General features: G+C 40.2%; 1 protein-coding gene across 1 annotated transcript; it reads left to right on the top strand.

Moving 5' to 3' along the window:
- Positions 1-4,215: 4,215 nt before the first annotated feature.
- On the top strand, positions 4,216-18,889 carry usp37 (ubiquitin specific peptidase 37). The gene is made up of 24 exons (XM_076263703.1): positions 4,216-4,361; positions 5,633-5,867; positions 5,983-6,151; positions 6,252-6,346; positions 6,431-6,546; positions 6,718-6,795; positions 7,777-7,865; positions 8,000-8,087; positions 8,554-8,709; positions 8,852-8,983; positions 9,095-9,218; positions 9,376-9,581; positions 9,727-9,844; positions 9,936-10,015; positions 10,113-10,277; positions 10,425-10,472; positions 10,593-10,731; positions 15,289-15,514; positions 15,687-15,847; positions 15,956-16,016; positions 16,152-16,267; positions 16,390-16,459; positions 17,490-17,628; positions 18,160-18,889. Exons 2-24 carry the CDS (start codon positions 5,694-5,696, stop codon positions 18,239-18,241), a joined length of 2,832 nt encoding a protein of 943 aa, XP_076119818.1. The 5' UTR covers positions 4,216-4,361; positions 5,633-5,693; the 3' UTR covers positions 18,242-18,889.
- The last annotated feature ends 173 nt before the right edge of the window (positions 18,890-19,062 follow it).

Below are 19,062 nucleotides of genomic sequence, written 5' to 3'. Positions count from 1 at the left end.
GATCACAATTAGAAATTATTAGTGTACCTAATATTTATGATTTATACCTTATAGCAAGTAGTAAGTGGTACCACCCCCCCCCCCCCCCCCCCAAAAAAAAAAAAAAAGGGCTGCTGCTTGATGTCGTGTTGGTAGTAAAAAATATTGTGGAGGTAGTAAAAAAGGTAGTAAAAAGAAGTAAATTCAACTCTATGATTCCTGCATATACCCTGAAAATGTCATTTTTGGTACATAGCTAATTTAGATACACCTATGGTGTGGGTGGTTGCGTTTCTTTAGGAGTCCGCTGTCTTGGTTTGTATAGAAATGGATATTAAGTGACACATACACGCAAGACGGCGGAAATACGGGACCGACGGTAATAGGAGGAGTTACGATATAGCAGCTAACTTATATTTAAAGTGGCTGCTAATAACCATGCAGGCTAACGTGAATGTTAGTAGGCCTAAATGGATCTTTAGTTTGTGAAGGGTAGTGTTAAGCCATCCTTACAACAGAAGACTTTGAAGATTTGGGAAAGATTCTTGAAAGATAGTCTTTTGAGTAAAGCTTGAATGGGGGGCATTAGTTAAAAGACTCCAATCTTTCAAGAATCTTTCCCAAATCTTGTCAAAGTATTCTGATGTATGGATCATTAGGCTACATGTTCTTCATCTCATAGCCCTTATTTAAGCTTACTTGTGCCAAGGTGTGTGTTTATTAAAGATGCGTGTGAATGTGAATGTGCATGTGAAGGTCGTAGTGCTTCAGTGATGGTCTTTTCATGTTCTGTGTGTTTTACAGCATATTAATCTTCTCTGTTCCCTGTTTGCAGGTGGTGATTTGTGAGGACTGCTGCCCTGAGAACACTGAGTGCATCATATGCCAAATCAATGTGTGCCACTTCCATAAAGGGGAAACAAGTTTCTACCTGGAGAGTGTACTCACTGTTTGTGTGGAAAAACTAAACTTTAATAAAAGGTTAAACAAATATTTTGTGTGTTTTCTTTGGAACAACAACAATGTTATATTTCTGATACATATATTGTGACATATTTCTATAAATGTGACATAGCAGAACATTACATATATTTTGCAATATATTTACCTTATATGAGTGCAAATATATGTCCATAGACATATATTTGCAATATATTGGTATCCCTAGTATGCATACAAATACATAACTTATCATATATTAACATATATGCAACTGACATATTTGTAATATATTTGTATATCTGGGAAAATATATGTGACGTATAAAAACGGCCAATTTTGCTATATTTTGAAATATATTTGACATGTATGTGTATATATGTGACTTATATGTGTGAGGCATACATTGACATATACATCATATATGTGATTGACATATATTGCCATATATCACATTTGTGTATGGGAAAGTACAGATACGTGAAATTTCTACTTAAGTACAGTAACAAAGTATTTGTACTCCGTTACATTACAACACTGGATTTTTCCTCATTGTTTTCATTGTGGGAGTACAATAAATCACCAAAAGATTATTTTTTTATACTTGTTTTTAGTCAATTTCACCAAAGGTGCCAATAATTCTGAAGGGTGCTGTACATATATGTGCATGTATATGTATACCAGTGGCGGCCGGTGGTTAAAAAAATAACGGAGGAAGAAATGTCCGCTTGATTGGTGTTAGTGGCAAATGTAAGTTTGTGATGGTGTTGGTGGCATATGTGAACAAGTATGTAGGCCACCTACCCAGACACATTTATAGCAGCAGAATGTACTATTAAGCATTTTAACTGGCAATGTTGTGCAATAAATGCTGTTCTGACATTCTTAGGGGGGGGGGGGGTCTGACCTAAGGAGCTAGGCTAGCATGCAGTAGCCAGAAAAGTTGTGGGTTCAGTTCTTGGCTTCCACCATTGTGCATTTCCTCCAGGGACAATACACTTTGTAATATAATTTAAATATACAAGTCACTTTGGATAATAGTGCTAAATTAATAAATGTATATGTAAATAAATGTAAATTTAGGTCTGGGAAGTCAGGGAAGATATGTAGGTCTAGTTATGAAACACTGTTTTCCTGATGTGCAAAATTATGAAAAGTCTGGAGGTTTTGCTCAATGTAATACATTTGCAAAAAAGTCTATAATACTAAAAATAGACACTTGTTATATAAAACCATGTAACTATTGACCATTAAAAATAGACCTTAAAAGTGGTTATTTGTAACATGCTAATGTTTTTAAAGCCAAATTGCTATTATTTAAAGACAGGTTGTAATAGCTAAGTGGGAATTTATACTCGAAAGGCAAATGTTATTGAAGACGTCATTAAAGGAATGCATTATGGTCTGAAACATTCATTAACAATGTAACCATCCAAAGATACCGTTAGAACGGTGAAAACAAGAGCATATTAACAACAAGAACATAATTTAACAATTGTTTAGTTGAGGCATAACTTGGATGATTATAACAACGCATAACTATCCGAAAATGTTTTTATCACCAAATCCCTGAACTGTCCACGTTTGTGACAGACCTGTGCTAACGTTACCAGTTAGTCAGGAGTAGGCTATTTGTCATACTAGCCTATGTAGCATTCAGTAGCCTACTACACTAGCCTTACCATCCTTCATTTTTGGATCTGGTCTTCCTGCTTTGATCCTAACTTTTGCACTGTATTTGAATGTATAAAAGATGGACTTTGTCCTCTGATTCCATTGTACTGTTTATTTCAGGAGCAAAAAAACAAGCTTTCCGTTCAACACAAGACTCTTCGTTGTATGACTGCAGATTGCTTGCAGAGCAGCTAGCTGCTCATTAGTTCACCGTTGCCGCTAAAAACAGCACCCCCTATCGCAATTGAAAGTTACTGTACGGAGGAGCTACCTCCCTTGGCCATTGAAAACGACGTGATTCACGAGCCGCTGGGGTCCGAGGCGTTTATAATAGACTTCAATGAGGGGCTTGAGGAGGAAGCTCCTCCATACAGTAATTTTCAATTGCGATAGGGGGTGCTGTTGGCATTTTGACCTAGGGGAACGATTTTGTTCATTTAAAGTGTTCAAATAGTAATATATTAACAGTAATTTATCAGAATAGTAATTCACTTAATATATTTTTTATTTTTCTCTGAAATTTTAGGGAGGGTGTTCCTCCCTTTCCTCAATGAAGGAGCCTCCTCTGATGTATACATACACACAAGACATGTTTACAGTTTTGCTGTGAATCCTCTAGTTGAACCATAATGTGGAATGTTGTTACGTTGGCCCCATGATCCACTTGCACAGCCAAGTGGTCACTTTGAGGGACTCCAGCACATTGACTACTGTAGCTGTAGCTTACTGGTAAAAAATGAGGGAGTATCTCCAGGGAACAATTGCTGACACAAAACACGACGAACCAAATAATGCATTATCTGACCGTGATCAGATTGTTTCAGCTCTGTGACTTAGCCTACCTCAGTGACAATGATTGTCTTTTTTGTAAGGCTATCTCAACCAAACTTAAAAACAACATTAAATTTAGGGGTGGGGTGAAGTCCTGCTCAAACTAGTTTAATTTCATGTCAGCAAATTTTCAATGCAGTCAAAAATCTTGGTGTGCAGGCTACCCTAGTAGAGAAAGGGCTTTCATAAATAGGCTACATGACAAAATTGTTAGGCCTATAGCCTTCATTTCATGCACTTGCTCTGATTAAGTTTTAAGAGATAAATATCAATAATGATCAAAAATCTTGTTTCTATATTTTTACCTTGTTTATCATTTAATTTAATTTCCTAATTTTCTCATAAAAAAACTAAAATCATTCATATGATCATAGGCTAGGCCTACATGTGATTTCACAGGGGTAGGCTAAATGGCAAATAGACTAGGCTATGAACCATGATGTCTATATCATGGTAGGCCTAATTGAGTTAAAGTAGGCTTCCCTAGCCTAAACATCTGATAAGGATATTTCTACATTGTTATAGCTGTATTGATTTAAAAGCCTAATAATGTGGTGGGTCCACCAGACCCGGGAACATTGGCTGAGTAACAAAAACATGGGGTTAAAAGATTGGGTTAAGATTCTAACAAGGGTTATGAACATAGACAGTATACCTAAAACGAAGAACTAACCGCTGAAAAAAACATCTGGAATCTGTTGCGCCTAGAGTCATCTCGCGCGAAGACACCTTCATTTAGGTCGCGCGAGCCATTTCCGCTGTAAAATTTCACATTCCCGCCATCATCGACTAGTGAAGTACAACGTCGTGGACCACACTGTCAACAACACCGTACTGGTATCACTCCATGCCGGCAAAATAGGAATACTTTTACCGGAAGATCATTGGAATCGATATTCTCCCTTTGACTTATCTGTAAGGATAAGTCCCTGCTGAAAGTAAGTTATATCTGTTTTATAACTGGGTTTGGGCGAATGTTTCATCTTCAAATCACAAGCAAGCGAATCACTCAGCTAGCGGGCTAACGTTAACTCCGGCCTGCAGAGGTTTATGGCTATACTTAGCAAGCTAACGAGTAGGTTTTATGTAAATATTCTAGTAACCTGTGAAATAACTTTTGTCAATGAAATAATGAGGTTTGCTAAAATGTGCAATTTTGTCATGCGTTGTTTGACATGGTATGTGTCGTTGTATCCTGCGTTCAATAACCTAGCCTGGACGTACACAGCAGGTCAACCGCGTGTGATGTTGTTAGCGGGCTAACGCACCTATGATGATTTTGCTATCCATTGCTAGCTAACTACTAATTTTACCGTGCCTGACGGAATAGGGTAATGTTAAGGCTGCTAATGGTCTTATCACCGCCCTTCTTTTCTTAAAATGTCAGTTTATTTCCGACGTAACAAGTCACACTCTCCTATGATTGTGATGATGACTGGTATGATTTAAGGTACCCATAGCTAACTTTTAAATGTCCCAACTTTCCTGCGTTAGCAGTACCATCACTAGCTAGCTAATTGCGCGAGGGATGCTGCTAGTAAAGGGGTAATAGTCTGCAATGGCCACAGAACGAATGAACGCTCGCTAATGGGACAAGGTTTCGACCGTAATTTTTGACAGTTCTTGCGTTGTAACGTTAATAATTATATCTAAGTCGGGAATGTGTGTGTGTGTGTGTGTGTGTGTTAATCCACTGTCCTGCAAGTCCTTTGCGTGACGATATCCATTGACCAAATGTAATGCATAGATCAGGTCGCATTGGCTTGCCTGCTCACTGCTCGTTTGTCTATCTCTTGGATGGATGTATGAAAGTAGTGTTAAGAGGTTAATTAAAGGTAACTTTTGTTTATTTGTTTGTCAAGCCAAGCCGCCTGATATCAATGCAAAGTTTGGATAAAAAAAAAAAATGAAATGATGGCTGAACTTAGTTTTACTCAGGTAACATTAGTTATATAGATAAAGGAAAGGGGTAGCAACCATGTTACAAGGCTCTACCTGTGGTATTTATTTTTTTCTTTTTAAAAGGTCTCTCAAATGCAAACACTGAGTGGTGTTCCGACAGAGTCCGCTTGTCATTTGTGTTATGAAATAACACCATTAGCATAAACGTTCCCTCTTTTTTCTATAACATAGAAACCTGCCACAAAACCTAGATAATGAGGATACTTGTTAAAAATGGTCTGTATGCTTTCTTTCCGCTGTCATGTAGAACTTTTGAAGACTTCAGCCTCTGCAAAATTCAGGATCAAGAGCGCTGCATCTAGGCTGTCATGGCAGTCGCAGTGCCTAAACTGTCCAGTGGCAGCATTGTCCGTATTCGCATCAACAGTCTGGACCTGGGTACCACCAGGTGGAAAGAAGGTGTCTTTGAGATTCACGAGAAGGACAACAAAGTTAACCTGTTACTGAAGTTCAACAGCGGTGGTACCCCTAAAAACTTCCAGGTTAGTTTTTGTGCAAAAGTCTCTTTCTCAAACACTTGTATTTTCCCCTTGTTTAGACATTATTTGATATTGACATTTGATAGACAAATTATGATATTTGCTTTGTATCTTCTAGTTGAACCACAATGTGAAGAATGTTGTGTTGGGCCCCAATCGAGCCGCTTGCAGCCGACTGTCAATCATTCTGAAGGACACCGGTACTGTTACATTCGACAAGATACCTACCGTAGTCGCCAAGAAAATGAAAGAGTATCTTGAGTCACTTAAACAGGGGAAACAAACAGGTAAATGTCCTTTTGATGTCTTTAATGTAAGAAGTGTAATTGCTTAAGAAATTTCAAGTGATCTGCAGTGTATTCAAACATCTGTCTCTCTTTCCCTTAGTACTGAAAACAAATCAGGGAAGTGCTAGTTTTGGGGGGGTACTTGGAAACCGTACAGGGAAAAATGAGACAACCTTGTCTACACCAGAGAGACAGGTAGGACATTTAGAAGTATTTTTAATTTATTAGTGAAACAACATTGTTATCAAACATTTAAACAAGTCGAACTTGAATCCACAGACCACTCCCAGACGACCAGGTACTGATAGCCGGGAGGAGAACACCCCAAGGAAACCTCTTGGAAGTCCAAGCCGAGTTGCCTCTACACCTGTCCGACCTGGACTCTCCGAAAATAGGTAGGCCATCATGTAGGTCTTGTGCCTCTTCATCTCATAACCCGACACCACCCTGATCACAAATTGATCTGTAAGTCATCAGATACATTTGGATAAGGGTTGACTTGGTGACTACATCAATTTTCTAAAGTACTGGACTATGTGGAACATGGTTTTTATCTTTCCCTTTAGAAGTGAGAAAAGGAAGAGGCTCATGAACTCGGAAAGTGATATAGCTGAGGATTATCCCAAGGAAAACGACTCGTCAAGGTGAGCGCAGTTATTAACAAGATTGATGCACAATACAAACAATAAAAGCGGGTTCTATCACAAACTTAGTGACCAATGCCGAGGGGTATTTCACAAAGGCAGAATTAAGACATCCAAGATAAGTGATAAAGCGAGGTTTGACATTGACATTCTGGTCATCCTAGCTCAACTCGTTTCACTAATGCCAATCCAGGATGAGTAGGAGCGACTATGTCAAGCCAGGTGTAAGTAATTCAGGATGTGTGCGCATTCTCGTTTCTGATCCAAAGTGCCGACGGTTGGAATAAAAAAGACGCGGAAAATAGAGTCATTCACACAAAGTGAACAACCGCTTTTGATATAGACTAACAATGAAGTAAAGTTGTCCTTTTTGGAATTGGGAATCATGGCTATTTCTGTAAAACAGCAGTAGGCGTGGTAGACCAACTGAATGCAAATGTACGTATGAACCCACGTGCTTCCTTGTCTCGGCACGAAAGCGCTTGCTTACCTTAATATTACAGTTGAAAATACCTTCCAAAACTTGTCCTCCACTTCCAATCAACTACAGCAGGCTATTCATCAAACGTCTATCAACAAAAGAAGCAAACAACGAGTAGCCTACCTAGGCCTATGTTAATAATTATAAGACAATTAAAATAATAACCATATGGTAGTAGGCAGACAATCTGTTTTGTTTTGCGAGCAAATACATTTAGCGAATAGTATATAAATGGAATAAAGCTCCTTAAAAATTAGCACGGAGGTCTGATTTGAATGACCGCTAGCTGAGCCAATAAGACAACATAATTACCATTAGAATTAACTTGGCTTGGCTGTTAGCCTGGTCCCCATGGTAACTTATGTGCCATCTCTTTTGTGAAACCAAGTCGAGGTTAAATTCATCCAAGATAACCAAAAAATTCCAGCTTAATCGCTTATCTAGGTTTTGTGAAATACCCCTCTGGTGGTAAAATGTAATCTTGTTGAACCCTTTTACAGCAACAACAAGGCGATATCTGATCCATCCCGGAAGTTTCTTCTCAGCTGCAAGGAGAAGTTGAAGCAATCTGAGGAAAACAGGACCTCTGGTCAGTGTTTGAAATGTGTTTCTTCATCATTCCTTCTCATGATGACCTTGTTTAAAGCCTTGTTCTTTTTTTAGTTATACTGTTAGTTGTGGTGTGGTGGCCTCTCTTGATAATGGTGTCCTTTATCTTCACAGCCACACCTGCACCTCTACAGCCATCGTCATTCTATGGCAGCAGACCCGTTCCCAAGGATTATACTCAAAGCCATTCTTTTCTGGACAGGTATGAGGCCAGTAGTGCTATGTTGTGTGCTCCAAGACTTTTTGGAAATTTGTCATGGCATACAGTAGCAGGTGCATGAGAGGATTTGTTGTGGCCAAAAGTGCATGTGCTGAAGGAATTGTCAGAAATTATATGGACAAATAAAAAATCTAAATCTGAATTCCTAGAAATGATGATGGTGCCTTGATCTTGCAAAAGGTGGTTGTGATATTGGCAGTCCAAACTGTCTGAATTTTAGCCAGGAATTATTGTTTCTTGTAGCAAATAATTAAGAAATTCCATGACTATATATTTTTTTTTAAAGAAAATTGTAATCTGTAGTAGCAGGCAATATATGAATTTACAAGGAGTTGATTGCAAATTCCTGGAGTGACTGGTATAGTGGGTGAATAGTGTGTGTGATAGTGATTTCACACGTGCATACCGTTTGAAGTGGCAGAGCTCATGATTTGGGCATTTGTTTCAGGCCCAGCAGCACGAGCCAGTCTCCTTCTACTAAACGGAGCTTGATGTTACCAAATCACTCCACTCCCTTTAAAAAAGTGCGCCCTTCACTCGACTATGGTGGCTGGAACAAACCAAGGCCATCCACTCTTACCCAGCCACAGCCTTCACTACAGGGGTGAGAATTACTTCTGATTTACATGGATCTGTGTTCAGAACAGTAAGCAGCAATGCAAGATCCATAGCTTTATCTCAACAATGTAATGCGCCTGTATCTCCACTAAATGCTGTTGTTAACATTGCATGGTTTGTGCTTTCAGATTCTCAAACTTGGGGAACACATGCTATATGAATGCAATCCTCCAGTCGTTGTTCAGCCTGCCATCCTTCTCCAATGACCTACTCAAACAGGGAATCCCGTGGAAGAAGGTTCCCAGTAATGCCTTACTCAGGTAATGACTCATAGATATTACCCCAATTAAGCCTTCTTAAATTAGTTTGTTTGTTTGTTTGTTTATTTATTTATTTATTAAATGCACTTTTGGTCCCTTGTCGTTTTTCAGACGCTTTGCACATCTGCTTGCCAAAAAGGATATCTCGTGCCCAGAGTTAAAGAAAGATCTGCTGAGGAGGGTTAAGAACTCCATCTCATCCACCGCAGAGAGGTTCTCTGGATATATGCAAAATGTAAGTTTGTGGTTATACTTATTAACTTTATACATTCTTGTGTGTATGTGGTATGGATTTCCAAATAAAGTAGAATGATGTTTTGACCTGATTAAGGAAGAGAAGTCTGCGCGTACAGGTGTTGTGTTTGATGGAAATGCATGTTTGAATCTCATAGGATGCCCATGAGTTCCTGAGCCAGTGTCTGGACCAACTGAAGGAGGATGTGGAAAAAGTGAACAAAAGCTGGAAAAATGAGCCATCGCCATTGGATGAGTCCCAGAGTCCACGTTTGGGCGAGGAGACGGACACCTCTCGCATCTACACCTGCCCTGTAGTCGTCAATATGGAGTTTGAGGTGCTGCACACCATCACATGTAAAGGGTGAGTAAAATATTTTAATTTCATGCTCTCATCATCTTTCATTGCTATAGATTGGTAAATATACGTTTGTTACCAGTAAAGAATCAATGGTCGTAGCATATTTGTTTCTGTTGGCAACATTTTACAATGGCACATTTGTTTGCAGGTGTGGAGAAGTAGTTCAGAAGCGTGAGCGGTTCAATGACCTGTCAATCGACCTGCCACGCAGGAAGAAAACCATTCCTCTGAGATCTATCCAAGACTCGCTTGACCTTTTCTTCAGGGTAGGTGTGGAGCACCTATGGACACTAGATAGCAGTAGTTCTGAAGCGATGCAGAAGTGCTACAGAGCCCTCACCATGTCTGTTTCTACAGATGGAGGAGATTGAATACTCGTGCGAGAAGTGTAGTGGGAAAGCAGCCACAGTGACGCACAAATTCAGCAGATTGCCTAGGTCTGTCTCTTGAATTCACCTGGTTACAATGACCACAGCATCATCCGTCTACCATCTGGCTGATTTTTTTTTTTCCCTTTGATGTATTCCCATGCAGGGTTCTGATCCTTCATCTCAAGCGGTACAGCTACAATGCTCAGCTGTCTCTCAATAGCAAGCTGGGCCAGCAGGTTGTGATCCCCAAATACCTCACGCTGCTGTCCCACTGCACTGATTCCACACGGCCTCCTCTCAGTCTGGGCTGGAGCGCACAAGCAGCCATGTAAGCAGTCTTACACCTGGTTGTAATAAGGTGTTTGTGTGTGTCTGTAGCCTATGGGTGTGCAGTTTGTTTTAAAATAGACTGGCGGACAGTACTACAGTTGCTCATGTCACACTTTGTAAGGTGCTGTTCTCTGTGCTATTATAGGTCACGGACGCTGAAAACCTCCCAGACTGTGAACAATTCCTCACTACGGTCAGCCCCTGCTTCAGCTTCTGAGCCAAAAGAAAATGCACTTTGAGTTTGAGTCTTTTTACTTTCTTGGCTTTTTTTTTTTTTTTTTTTTTTTTTAACTGTGATGTATTTCTTAAACAGAAAAGGGACCCTTAAACCTTGCACGTCTACTTACACCATTGTGGACTCTGATAGTGAAGAGGAGCTAGTCAGGAAAGTGGCAGTCACCCGCAAACATCGGCTGAGTGAAAGCCTGGCTGATGACGACAGAACTGAGGAGGTATTCCTTTAATGTCTTTTGCTTGGACCAGAGGAGAATCGGTGGTATTCTGAATGATTGTGTCTGTGCTGCGGTTTGCGTAACCACATGGGTACTAAATGTACAGCCAGTATATTTGTCAAATCTGCAGTTGGCACACCAATACTAGCAAAGTATTGCAATACGCTGAAACTAAAAACGTCACAATACTTAATTGTATTAGTAGTGCTGGGCGGTATGACCAAAAATGTATATCACGGTATTTTTCAAAATACTTACGGTTTCACGGTATATGACAGTATTTTTTTTTTCATGCATAATCAGATGTTCACAGGATTTTCTACAGGTTGAGAGAGGAATTGCTGCAGTACATTGACTAAGGATGGTCTATTTTACTGTCATGATGTAGAATAACTCCACACTAGTGGTAATGCAGTTTTGCATGGCCCCAGAAAATAATGCTGTTTACAAAGAGCCACTCATGATTCTAGATGAAGAATCTAATCAGAATGCAAAGACAATTGCAGTCAAAATACAGAACTTTTACTGTGCAAATTTCACAAGTACATCTTGTATAAAACCAATACAAAAAGTAGTGCAACTTGCAATAATTATACTTTTTTGAAAATGATACAATTTAAAATAAAACCTCTCTGTTAATATGCTTACTCTGTCAAATAGGCCTATCAGAAATGTATTGTTATTGTGTGGTTTACACTTTACATGACGTTAGTGGTAGGCTAACGTTAACTTCGTGTGGATGTGGATGTCTTGTTAGCCTGCCATGAGCTTCGCTTCGGTTCGGTTTGCTAGGCAAAACATTAACAAAAAAGTTTGTTTTGGTGCACTGATGACAGTCAGGATAATTATGACCGCCGCTAGCGAAGCTAGCGAAGCGGTCATATAGGGATTGTCAAAGTTTTTTTTTTTTTTTTTTTTTTTTTTTTTTTTTTTTTTTTTTTCCCCGTCATCTACTTCCTGAAATTTTGGTCAACGATACCCGGGGCACCGAAACACCAGGGCACATGAAATTTGGTGGGTATGTAGCCCCACTAGACTTTTACGGAAAAATTTCGTTTGGTCCCCGGGGGCCACTCCCCCTCCGCGCTGGGCCCCCCGAAACCCAAAAAATGCAGTTTTTCCTCAATAACTACCTGAACCGTGGCACCGAGGATGAAGAAATTTTTATGGTATGTTGGTCTCAAGGGCCCACATCAACTTAGCCCATAATCACTCATTTGTGATTTGCACCCCCCCCGGTAAAAAATGAAAATGCAATATCATTCTGCTTTAATCGCCCCTCTCTTCAGTAAAGACGTTCAGAACTGCACCAAATTTTATGTGTATGATTAACCTGACATTCTCTGGGGGTATGCCAAGTTTCGTAGAATTTCATCCATGGGGGGGTCTAAAAAATTAAGTTATGTGTACATTTAGTGACTCTACACTCATTGGCCTGTAGATGGTGGTGCACACATATACACATGCACACACACACACAGGCACCCACATACTATCGGTATTAGAACGGCCGATACATAATTACAAATTCAGTAGGATTAAAAGAAAGCCAAAATAAATATTCATCATCATCATCATGGCTGCATTTCCAGTATTGGCGATAAGTAGTCGTTTGTCCACTAGATGGCGCATCGTTGCAGTGAGACGTAATTTTGTTGGAAGTTAATCTTAAATGGGTTGGAAAGACACTATGCTTCCTACAAGGACAAGACTGTAGGCTACAGTAGTTTACCGCAGAGAACGTCTAAGGGTAGGATGATTTCTGCATGACATGTAATTCCCATTTCCTCTTGAAGCCGAAATAAATCTGAGAATGTTTATCGGACATGCTTGTTTTTTACTGCAGGTAGGCTACGTTAATCCTATCAATAGCAGAACGTAGGTAAAATAATGTTACCGTTAGCATGGTTGAGTGATGGAGGCCAATTTGATTATTGATGTATTTGTAGAAAACCATAAATGCGTTTATAAGCTACCAAGCAAATCGATAACAGCACTAATTGTATCTTTCGACTGTCATCTCATTTGCTTATGACCATAACCTAGGCTACTAACAGGAGCTAAGTGAGTTAGCCACAACACGTTCGCTACGTGATGGTTTTTTAATGGAAAATATATAGGCTACCTGAAAGATAACCTGTCTATGATCCCGTGATGATCTACAATCTCCATTTAAACCAGATGTTTTAGAGCGCACGTTGAGATGTATTCAGGGCAGGGCTGTACCTACACATATTTGTTGCACGTGCTACAAAAATCATTCTTTGCGATGAATGATTTAGTACCAACGTTACAAGGGTCAGATACAGTTTTGCCTATGGCTATTCCGTGAGACTGAGGCGCTTTTTGTTTGTTCGAAGTGCGTGTTTAGGGTGTGAGAGGGGAGTCGATGTGCTTTGATTCCAGCTTGGTAGTTGTAGTCTATGCGATTAAAAAACACGTGTGTGTGAAGTATCCAAACAATGATAACGCTTTCATTATGGCTGCTTTAGCCACAGACCTTGAGCTACTGTACAGTGGGTTGGGTTCCGTTTAGAAGTGTCCACTTCATTCGCCCTTTCCGTGATTCACAGCTACGTGAAATGTATTACTACTGATATGCAAAACTATTAACTTTTTCGCCAAGAGGTGGCAGCTTGATACTGTAAGGTGTAAGCCATTGGTTCCAACGGAGATTTTATTTGGGTCGCCAGCATAGCCTAGCGACAATTTGTGTTGTGTAATAGGCCTAGCATAGGGCCTACCTTATATAGCTTATAGTTTGTTAACAGTCACGGTTTTGTCATAACTCCCTCTATGCATTTTTGCATTTAGAATAGCTCTAAAACCGGGGGGCGAACACGTCGCAGGGGGGGCGCCAGTGCGTGGATATCTCAATCGCAAAATTAAACAATATTTCTATCGGGCGCCTACCATGGACTAGGCTGGGTGAAAATCAAAAGATTGCGTCAAAAGATTGAGCTTAACCATTGACCTCATGGTTGCAAAATGCAAGGGAACATGAATCAGCATATTATTTGCACAAACAATAACGGAGAGTAGCTCTTCAACTTTGCCCGTTAAAATGTGTATGAACAGTCTCGCAACGCATTTCATGAAGGCCCTTTGGACATGTCAGTTATTTGCACCACTGGGAAAAACGGCATTTTGTTTTAGACTACTGGTATTTCATTTGTGCATTGACAATAAAGCTGAATATCATTTGAACTAGATGACTAAACTTATGCATATGTAGAAGAAGAAACATTCACAAAAATCCATGACATGACCTCTCTTCTTGATAGCTGTTGAAAACTGCATGGAACTGACAGGGATTGTTTTGTTTAATAATAAATAAATAAATACATTATGCTGCTACCTTCTGCTTTTCCCAAATACAATGTAGCCTACAGGTGTACCTTTCATCAGTCCAGTTGCAATGGATGGACTGTGATGAACTGCCCTACTTGTGATTGTTTAGAGATTTTAAAGGTTTTATAACAATGTTACAGATTTTTTGGCCCAGAAACAAATCTATTCACCTTTGCAGCGCCAGTAGGCTACTTTGTGTGCGGAATGTGTGCAAACACACATTTCAAACAAGCATACACAAAAGTTTCAAGAGTGAGGAATGGAGTAGAAGATGGAGACAAATTCATTAATATGATTTATTTTCGCGGAATGGATGTGCAGGACTGAGCGGCGGTCATATTTTGTACCGCTACGCGGTACATCTAGTTTCTAACTAGCCAGCTAGTATTGCTCAGTGCATGTCTATAACATGCTTTACTTGCTACCTGGATAATTTCAGCGAATATTCTTAAGGTGAGATGAATGATAAGATCATTAAACTTCACTGTGTTCGGTGGGTTGCTAACTAACGACATCACCTACTACTAGCCAGCTAGTTACAGCTGTTGAACAATCTCAATAGAATTTTCGTGACGGTAGGCTAAATCCTTTTCAATGCAGTATCCCTCAACGTTTTTCCTTAACTAAAGAAACAATTTAAGGTATTCTGTGCAACACCCTTAAATAAACCCCTTACCTAAGGAGAAATTAAGCCTTAAGGGTCATACTTCAGGGGAAAAACTTAAGGTGTTTTGTGTTTACCCTCACAGTGGCACCATGCGTGCCTGTGAAAAAAGTCCCGTCTGAAACACTGTCGCGCGGCGCAGCGTTCCAAATGTTGTGTAATCAAATACACCGGTATGGCGGTATATTAAAAATTCATATCATAACGAAAATATACACCGGTATACGGTGTGAACCGGTAAACCGCCCAGCACTATGAATTAGTATCGATACTTTTCAGATGACGATGTTTTGCAGTAACCAAAGATACGTATTTCAGATCGGTGTACGCAAAGCGTGCAAAAGCTTCTAGTGCTTCCTGTAGCCTATGTATCTTTTCTCCTCACACACATACACACAACCTGCAGCTGTCATGTGATAAGTAGCCTACAGCAAGACATGGTTGCTAGTTTAAGTATTGGTGGTCATATATACACAGGCAAATACAGGTTGTTATTAGCCCCCAAACTGTGCTAAATGATCTCCCATTTGACATATCTGCAGATCCCTCAGACCCAGCCCAGTGTCCAGACTGAGCAGTCTGACTTTGCTGGCATCAGTGATGATGAGATGCTGGCAGCTGTGCTAGAGATGAGTCGTCATGAGACAACACTGGCCGCACAACCGGAGGATGACCCCACCAGTAGCCCTGACACAGGCTTTGGAGACGCTGATGGCCAGGACCTGACTGGCCACATGGAGTTGATGGAAGCAGACAAGCCATCAGCAGGTATAATTTGGTTGCTTTGGCATTGGGGTCCTTGTGTTGTATTGCATGACTTATGTCTGAAATGAGTTTGGTTAAAAAAAAAAAGTTTAGGGTGTATGACACTGTTTCAAAAGGAGACCAACAAAATCTCTGCCTTGTTTGTTTTATTTATTTGTTTTTGTTTTTGTTCTAGATGTGCTCGACTCCTTAGATCTCACCATGGATGAGAACAAGGAGAACCAGACTCCGGATGCTGCGCAGGGCGAGCTGGACTGGGTGCAGCAGTACAACCTGGACCAGGAGAGGGAGGAGCAGGAGCTGCAGCAGGCGCTAGCCCAGAGCCTGCAGGAGCACGTAAGAGGCCCTTCGCTCTAGAGTGGATGTCCTGTGTACTTCACACAGGCTTAGATAGAAATGTGACTTTTTCTTTCTTTCTTTTTTTTTTGACGTGATTCTCCACAGGAGGCTCGGGAGATGAGGGAGGATGATGATTTGAAGAGAGCCACAGAGCTTAGTCTTCAAGGTCTGTTTTGAGTTTGAATCTACACCTGCCATCCTTCTGGCATATCTTCAGTATGCTATTGATTTGGGCCGGATGGTCAAGTTTAGAAAGGCTTTTGATAGCAGGATCCTGACTACAGAATGTTCACCTTTGTAGAGTTTAACAACTCCCTGCCAGAGTTGCTGTGCTCTGATGACGACTCTGGGAATGAGGATGTGCTGGACATGGAGTACACAGAATCGGAAGCTGAGGACCTGAAGAGGAATGCTGAGGTGAGGGATGGAGGACCGAGATTGAAGTCTTGAGTTTTCATTTGTACATGTACATGACCTTTTCCTTGTGTATGTTTGAGTGCTCTGAGGAGAACTTATGCTTGTTCCCCCAACTCTTTCAGAGTGGAGACTTGGCCAATTCATTTAGACTCATCAGTGTGGTCAGTCACATTGGCAGCAGCTCTTCCTCAGGTAAGGGTACACACATTTAGGTAGGGGTAGCAAACAGGTAACAGGCCATTCCTAACATTTTGCATTGGCTTTCATCCATCATTATCTTCCAAAAATGACCCAAACCCAAAATATGACTGGTGAATACAATCGTTGAAATGAGCTTGAAAGATGTCATTTTTGGAGTGCACCTAAAACCAATTCTGTAATTGCCAAGTTTGGACGCACTCTTGCTTCAAAGAAACATCCTGCTGATGACAACCTAAAATCGTTTCTCTGTCTAAAACAAGGCACATGCTGTAAATGTAGTAGTCAATAGACCCTTTTACTGTTTATAAACAGTGATTGATGCGTGCGCAGCATGGAGCTGGAAGTTAGTTAGTCAAGCTATGCAAAGGGATTAGCAAAAAAAGATTGCGGAAATTACCTGAACACGCCACAACCAGACATCTTGATGCTAGTTACACTAATCAGCGTTGAAAACTAGTTTAAAGTAGTGTAATATGTCCTTTCAGTATCTTACAGGATGAGCCGGTAGCCAACCCTCTGGTCTGAATGAATGGGGTAGCATGTTACTTTTGGCTTCAGTATGTGCATGCAAAAATGTAAAAGGGTCAATAGTCTTAAAGGAACCGTATGTAAGATTGTGGCCAAAACGGGTACTACAATCACTTTCAAATTACTGTAGAGCGGTGTATCCCCTTCCCCTCCCCTCTGACTGGCAGAGTTGGCAACCGGATGACGAAACACTACTGACTTTGTGATTAGTAGATAGGTGAAGGGTGGCGCATTAGGCCAAAACACAACATGACAACAATGCGCCACCTTCACCTATCTACTAATCACAAAGTCAGTAGTGTTTCGTCATCCGGTTGCCAACATCTGCCAGTCAGAGGGGAGGGGAAGGGGATACACCGCTCTACAGTAATTTGAAAGACTGATTGTTAGTACCAGTTTATGGACACATTTTTACATACGGTTCCTTTAAGCTTTTTGCTTAATCTTTTTTGCCTAATATTGCCATAAACCTCTATTAATGGTCCTCCTTTAGGCCACTACATCAGTGACGTTTATGACATGAAAAAGCAGTCCTGGCTGACTTTTAACGACATGGATGTGTCACGGACCCAGGAGTCTACTGTTCAGAGAGACCGTGACCGAAGTGGATACATCTTTTTCTACATGCACAAGTGAGTAGTTTTGCAGAGGTTCTCAGCCTTTTTATTGTTAAGGCATACCAAAGGTCAAACAAAAACGCCAAGGCACACTGACCTATGGTTACTGATGACTGTCACACACATAATAGGCTATTACTAGGGGTGTTCATTCTCATATGCCCATATCTTATTTTGTACATGCACTATGTTCATGAGCTGAGCTCAAAAGAAAGGCAAGTTATGACATTCACAGGGTAAAGGTGATTTTTTTTAATTCTGTTGCTCGACAAGGAAAAAGCATGCTGTCAAAAGTTGCACATCCTCAGATTTTTCTATTATTATTATTATTATTATTATTATTATTATTATTTTAGTACTAGAGCAAGCAGTTGAAAAATTTGCTCAATCTTGCAGTTGCAATCTGTAGCCTATTTCATGTGACATATTTGGTTCTTTAAAAATCCACGGCACACCTGTTGAGAACCATTGGTTCAGCAGTCTCCTCCCAAATTATTTGTGCTCTTTGCTGTGCATCAAACGTTAATGTTCCCTTGTTGTCTTTAGGGATGTATTTGATGAACTGTTGGAGCTGGAGAGGACTGGAGGCAGCAACGAAGCGAGCCGCACTGTACTGCAGCCTCTCTGAGGAGAGGTGTGTGTGTGTGTGTGTGTGTGTGTGTGTGTGTGTGTGTCTGTGTGTGTCTGTGTGTGTGTGTGTCTGTCTGGGACTGGACATCTGACACCTCCAGGACGTCATCAGGTGGCTAAATGTGCTGCCTGTTTTTTTCTCGTACTACTGATCACCCGTCCACTTTCTTGTACTCTGGGCACTTTCTTTTATTTTTTTAGTCTTGTAAATCTAATACTGGTCATAATCCTGTGTCCTCTTGTCATGTTAGAGGCACACTGTTATTTCTGAATCATAATAGATAAATGTTGATGCTTTGTACACATTTCTGGGTTTAAAATGGTTTGGCCTGAAAGAATATATATATATATATATATATATATATATATATATATGTATTCCCCAAGCTTATCTCCAAACAATGCTTGTTAAAAGTAGTTCTTTGGTACAGCAATGCATTAAGTCATGCATCAAGAACCTCATTGGAAGTGTTCAATTTTAGAAATATTGGTCCTTCTTATGGCCATCAACAACCTCTTCGCCTTTGAGCTTTCTATGTAATTCTCTTTAATAAAAATCTATTCTTGTATGTGTTCTGAGAAGGGAGATGGACAGTGTGAACTATGTCTTTACTTCTATATGCAGATAAATATGGTGCAATATTTATTTGGCCTACTGCCGTCTGTTTGTCCTATAACGATGGATGGGTGATTTCTGGTTTATCTTTACAGCTTTACCTGTGACTTGTTTTATATAAGTTTTATTTTATGAGCAAAATTTAGCCTGTCTTTTATATATGAAAAAAATCACTCATGCCTGTAGCTTCTACTGAAAATACC

The sequence above is a fragment of the Alosa pseudoharengus genome, unplaced genomic scaffold (genome assembly GCF_046254945.1).
Source record: "Alosa pseudoharengus isolate Yale_2024_CS ecotype anadromous, Long Island Sound unplaced genomic scaffold, YU_APseudo_1.1 YU_APseudo_1.1_scf_3, whole genome shotgun sequence".
NCBI classification, from domain to species: domain Eukaryota; kingdom Metazoa; phylum Chordata; class Actinopteri; order Clupeiformes; family Clupeidae; genus Alosa; species Alosa pseudoharengus.
Note: the sequence above shows the minus strand (reverse complement) of the source record. Positions and strands in the feature narration are given on the sequence as shown.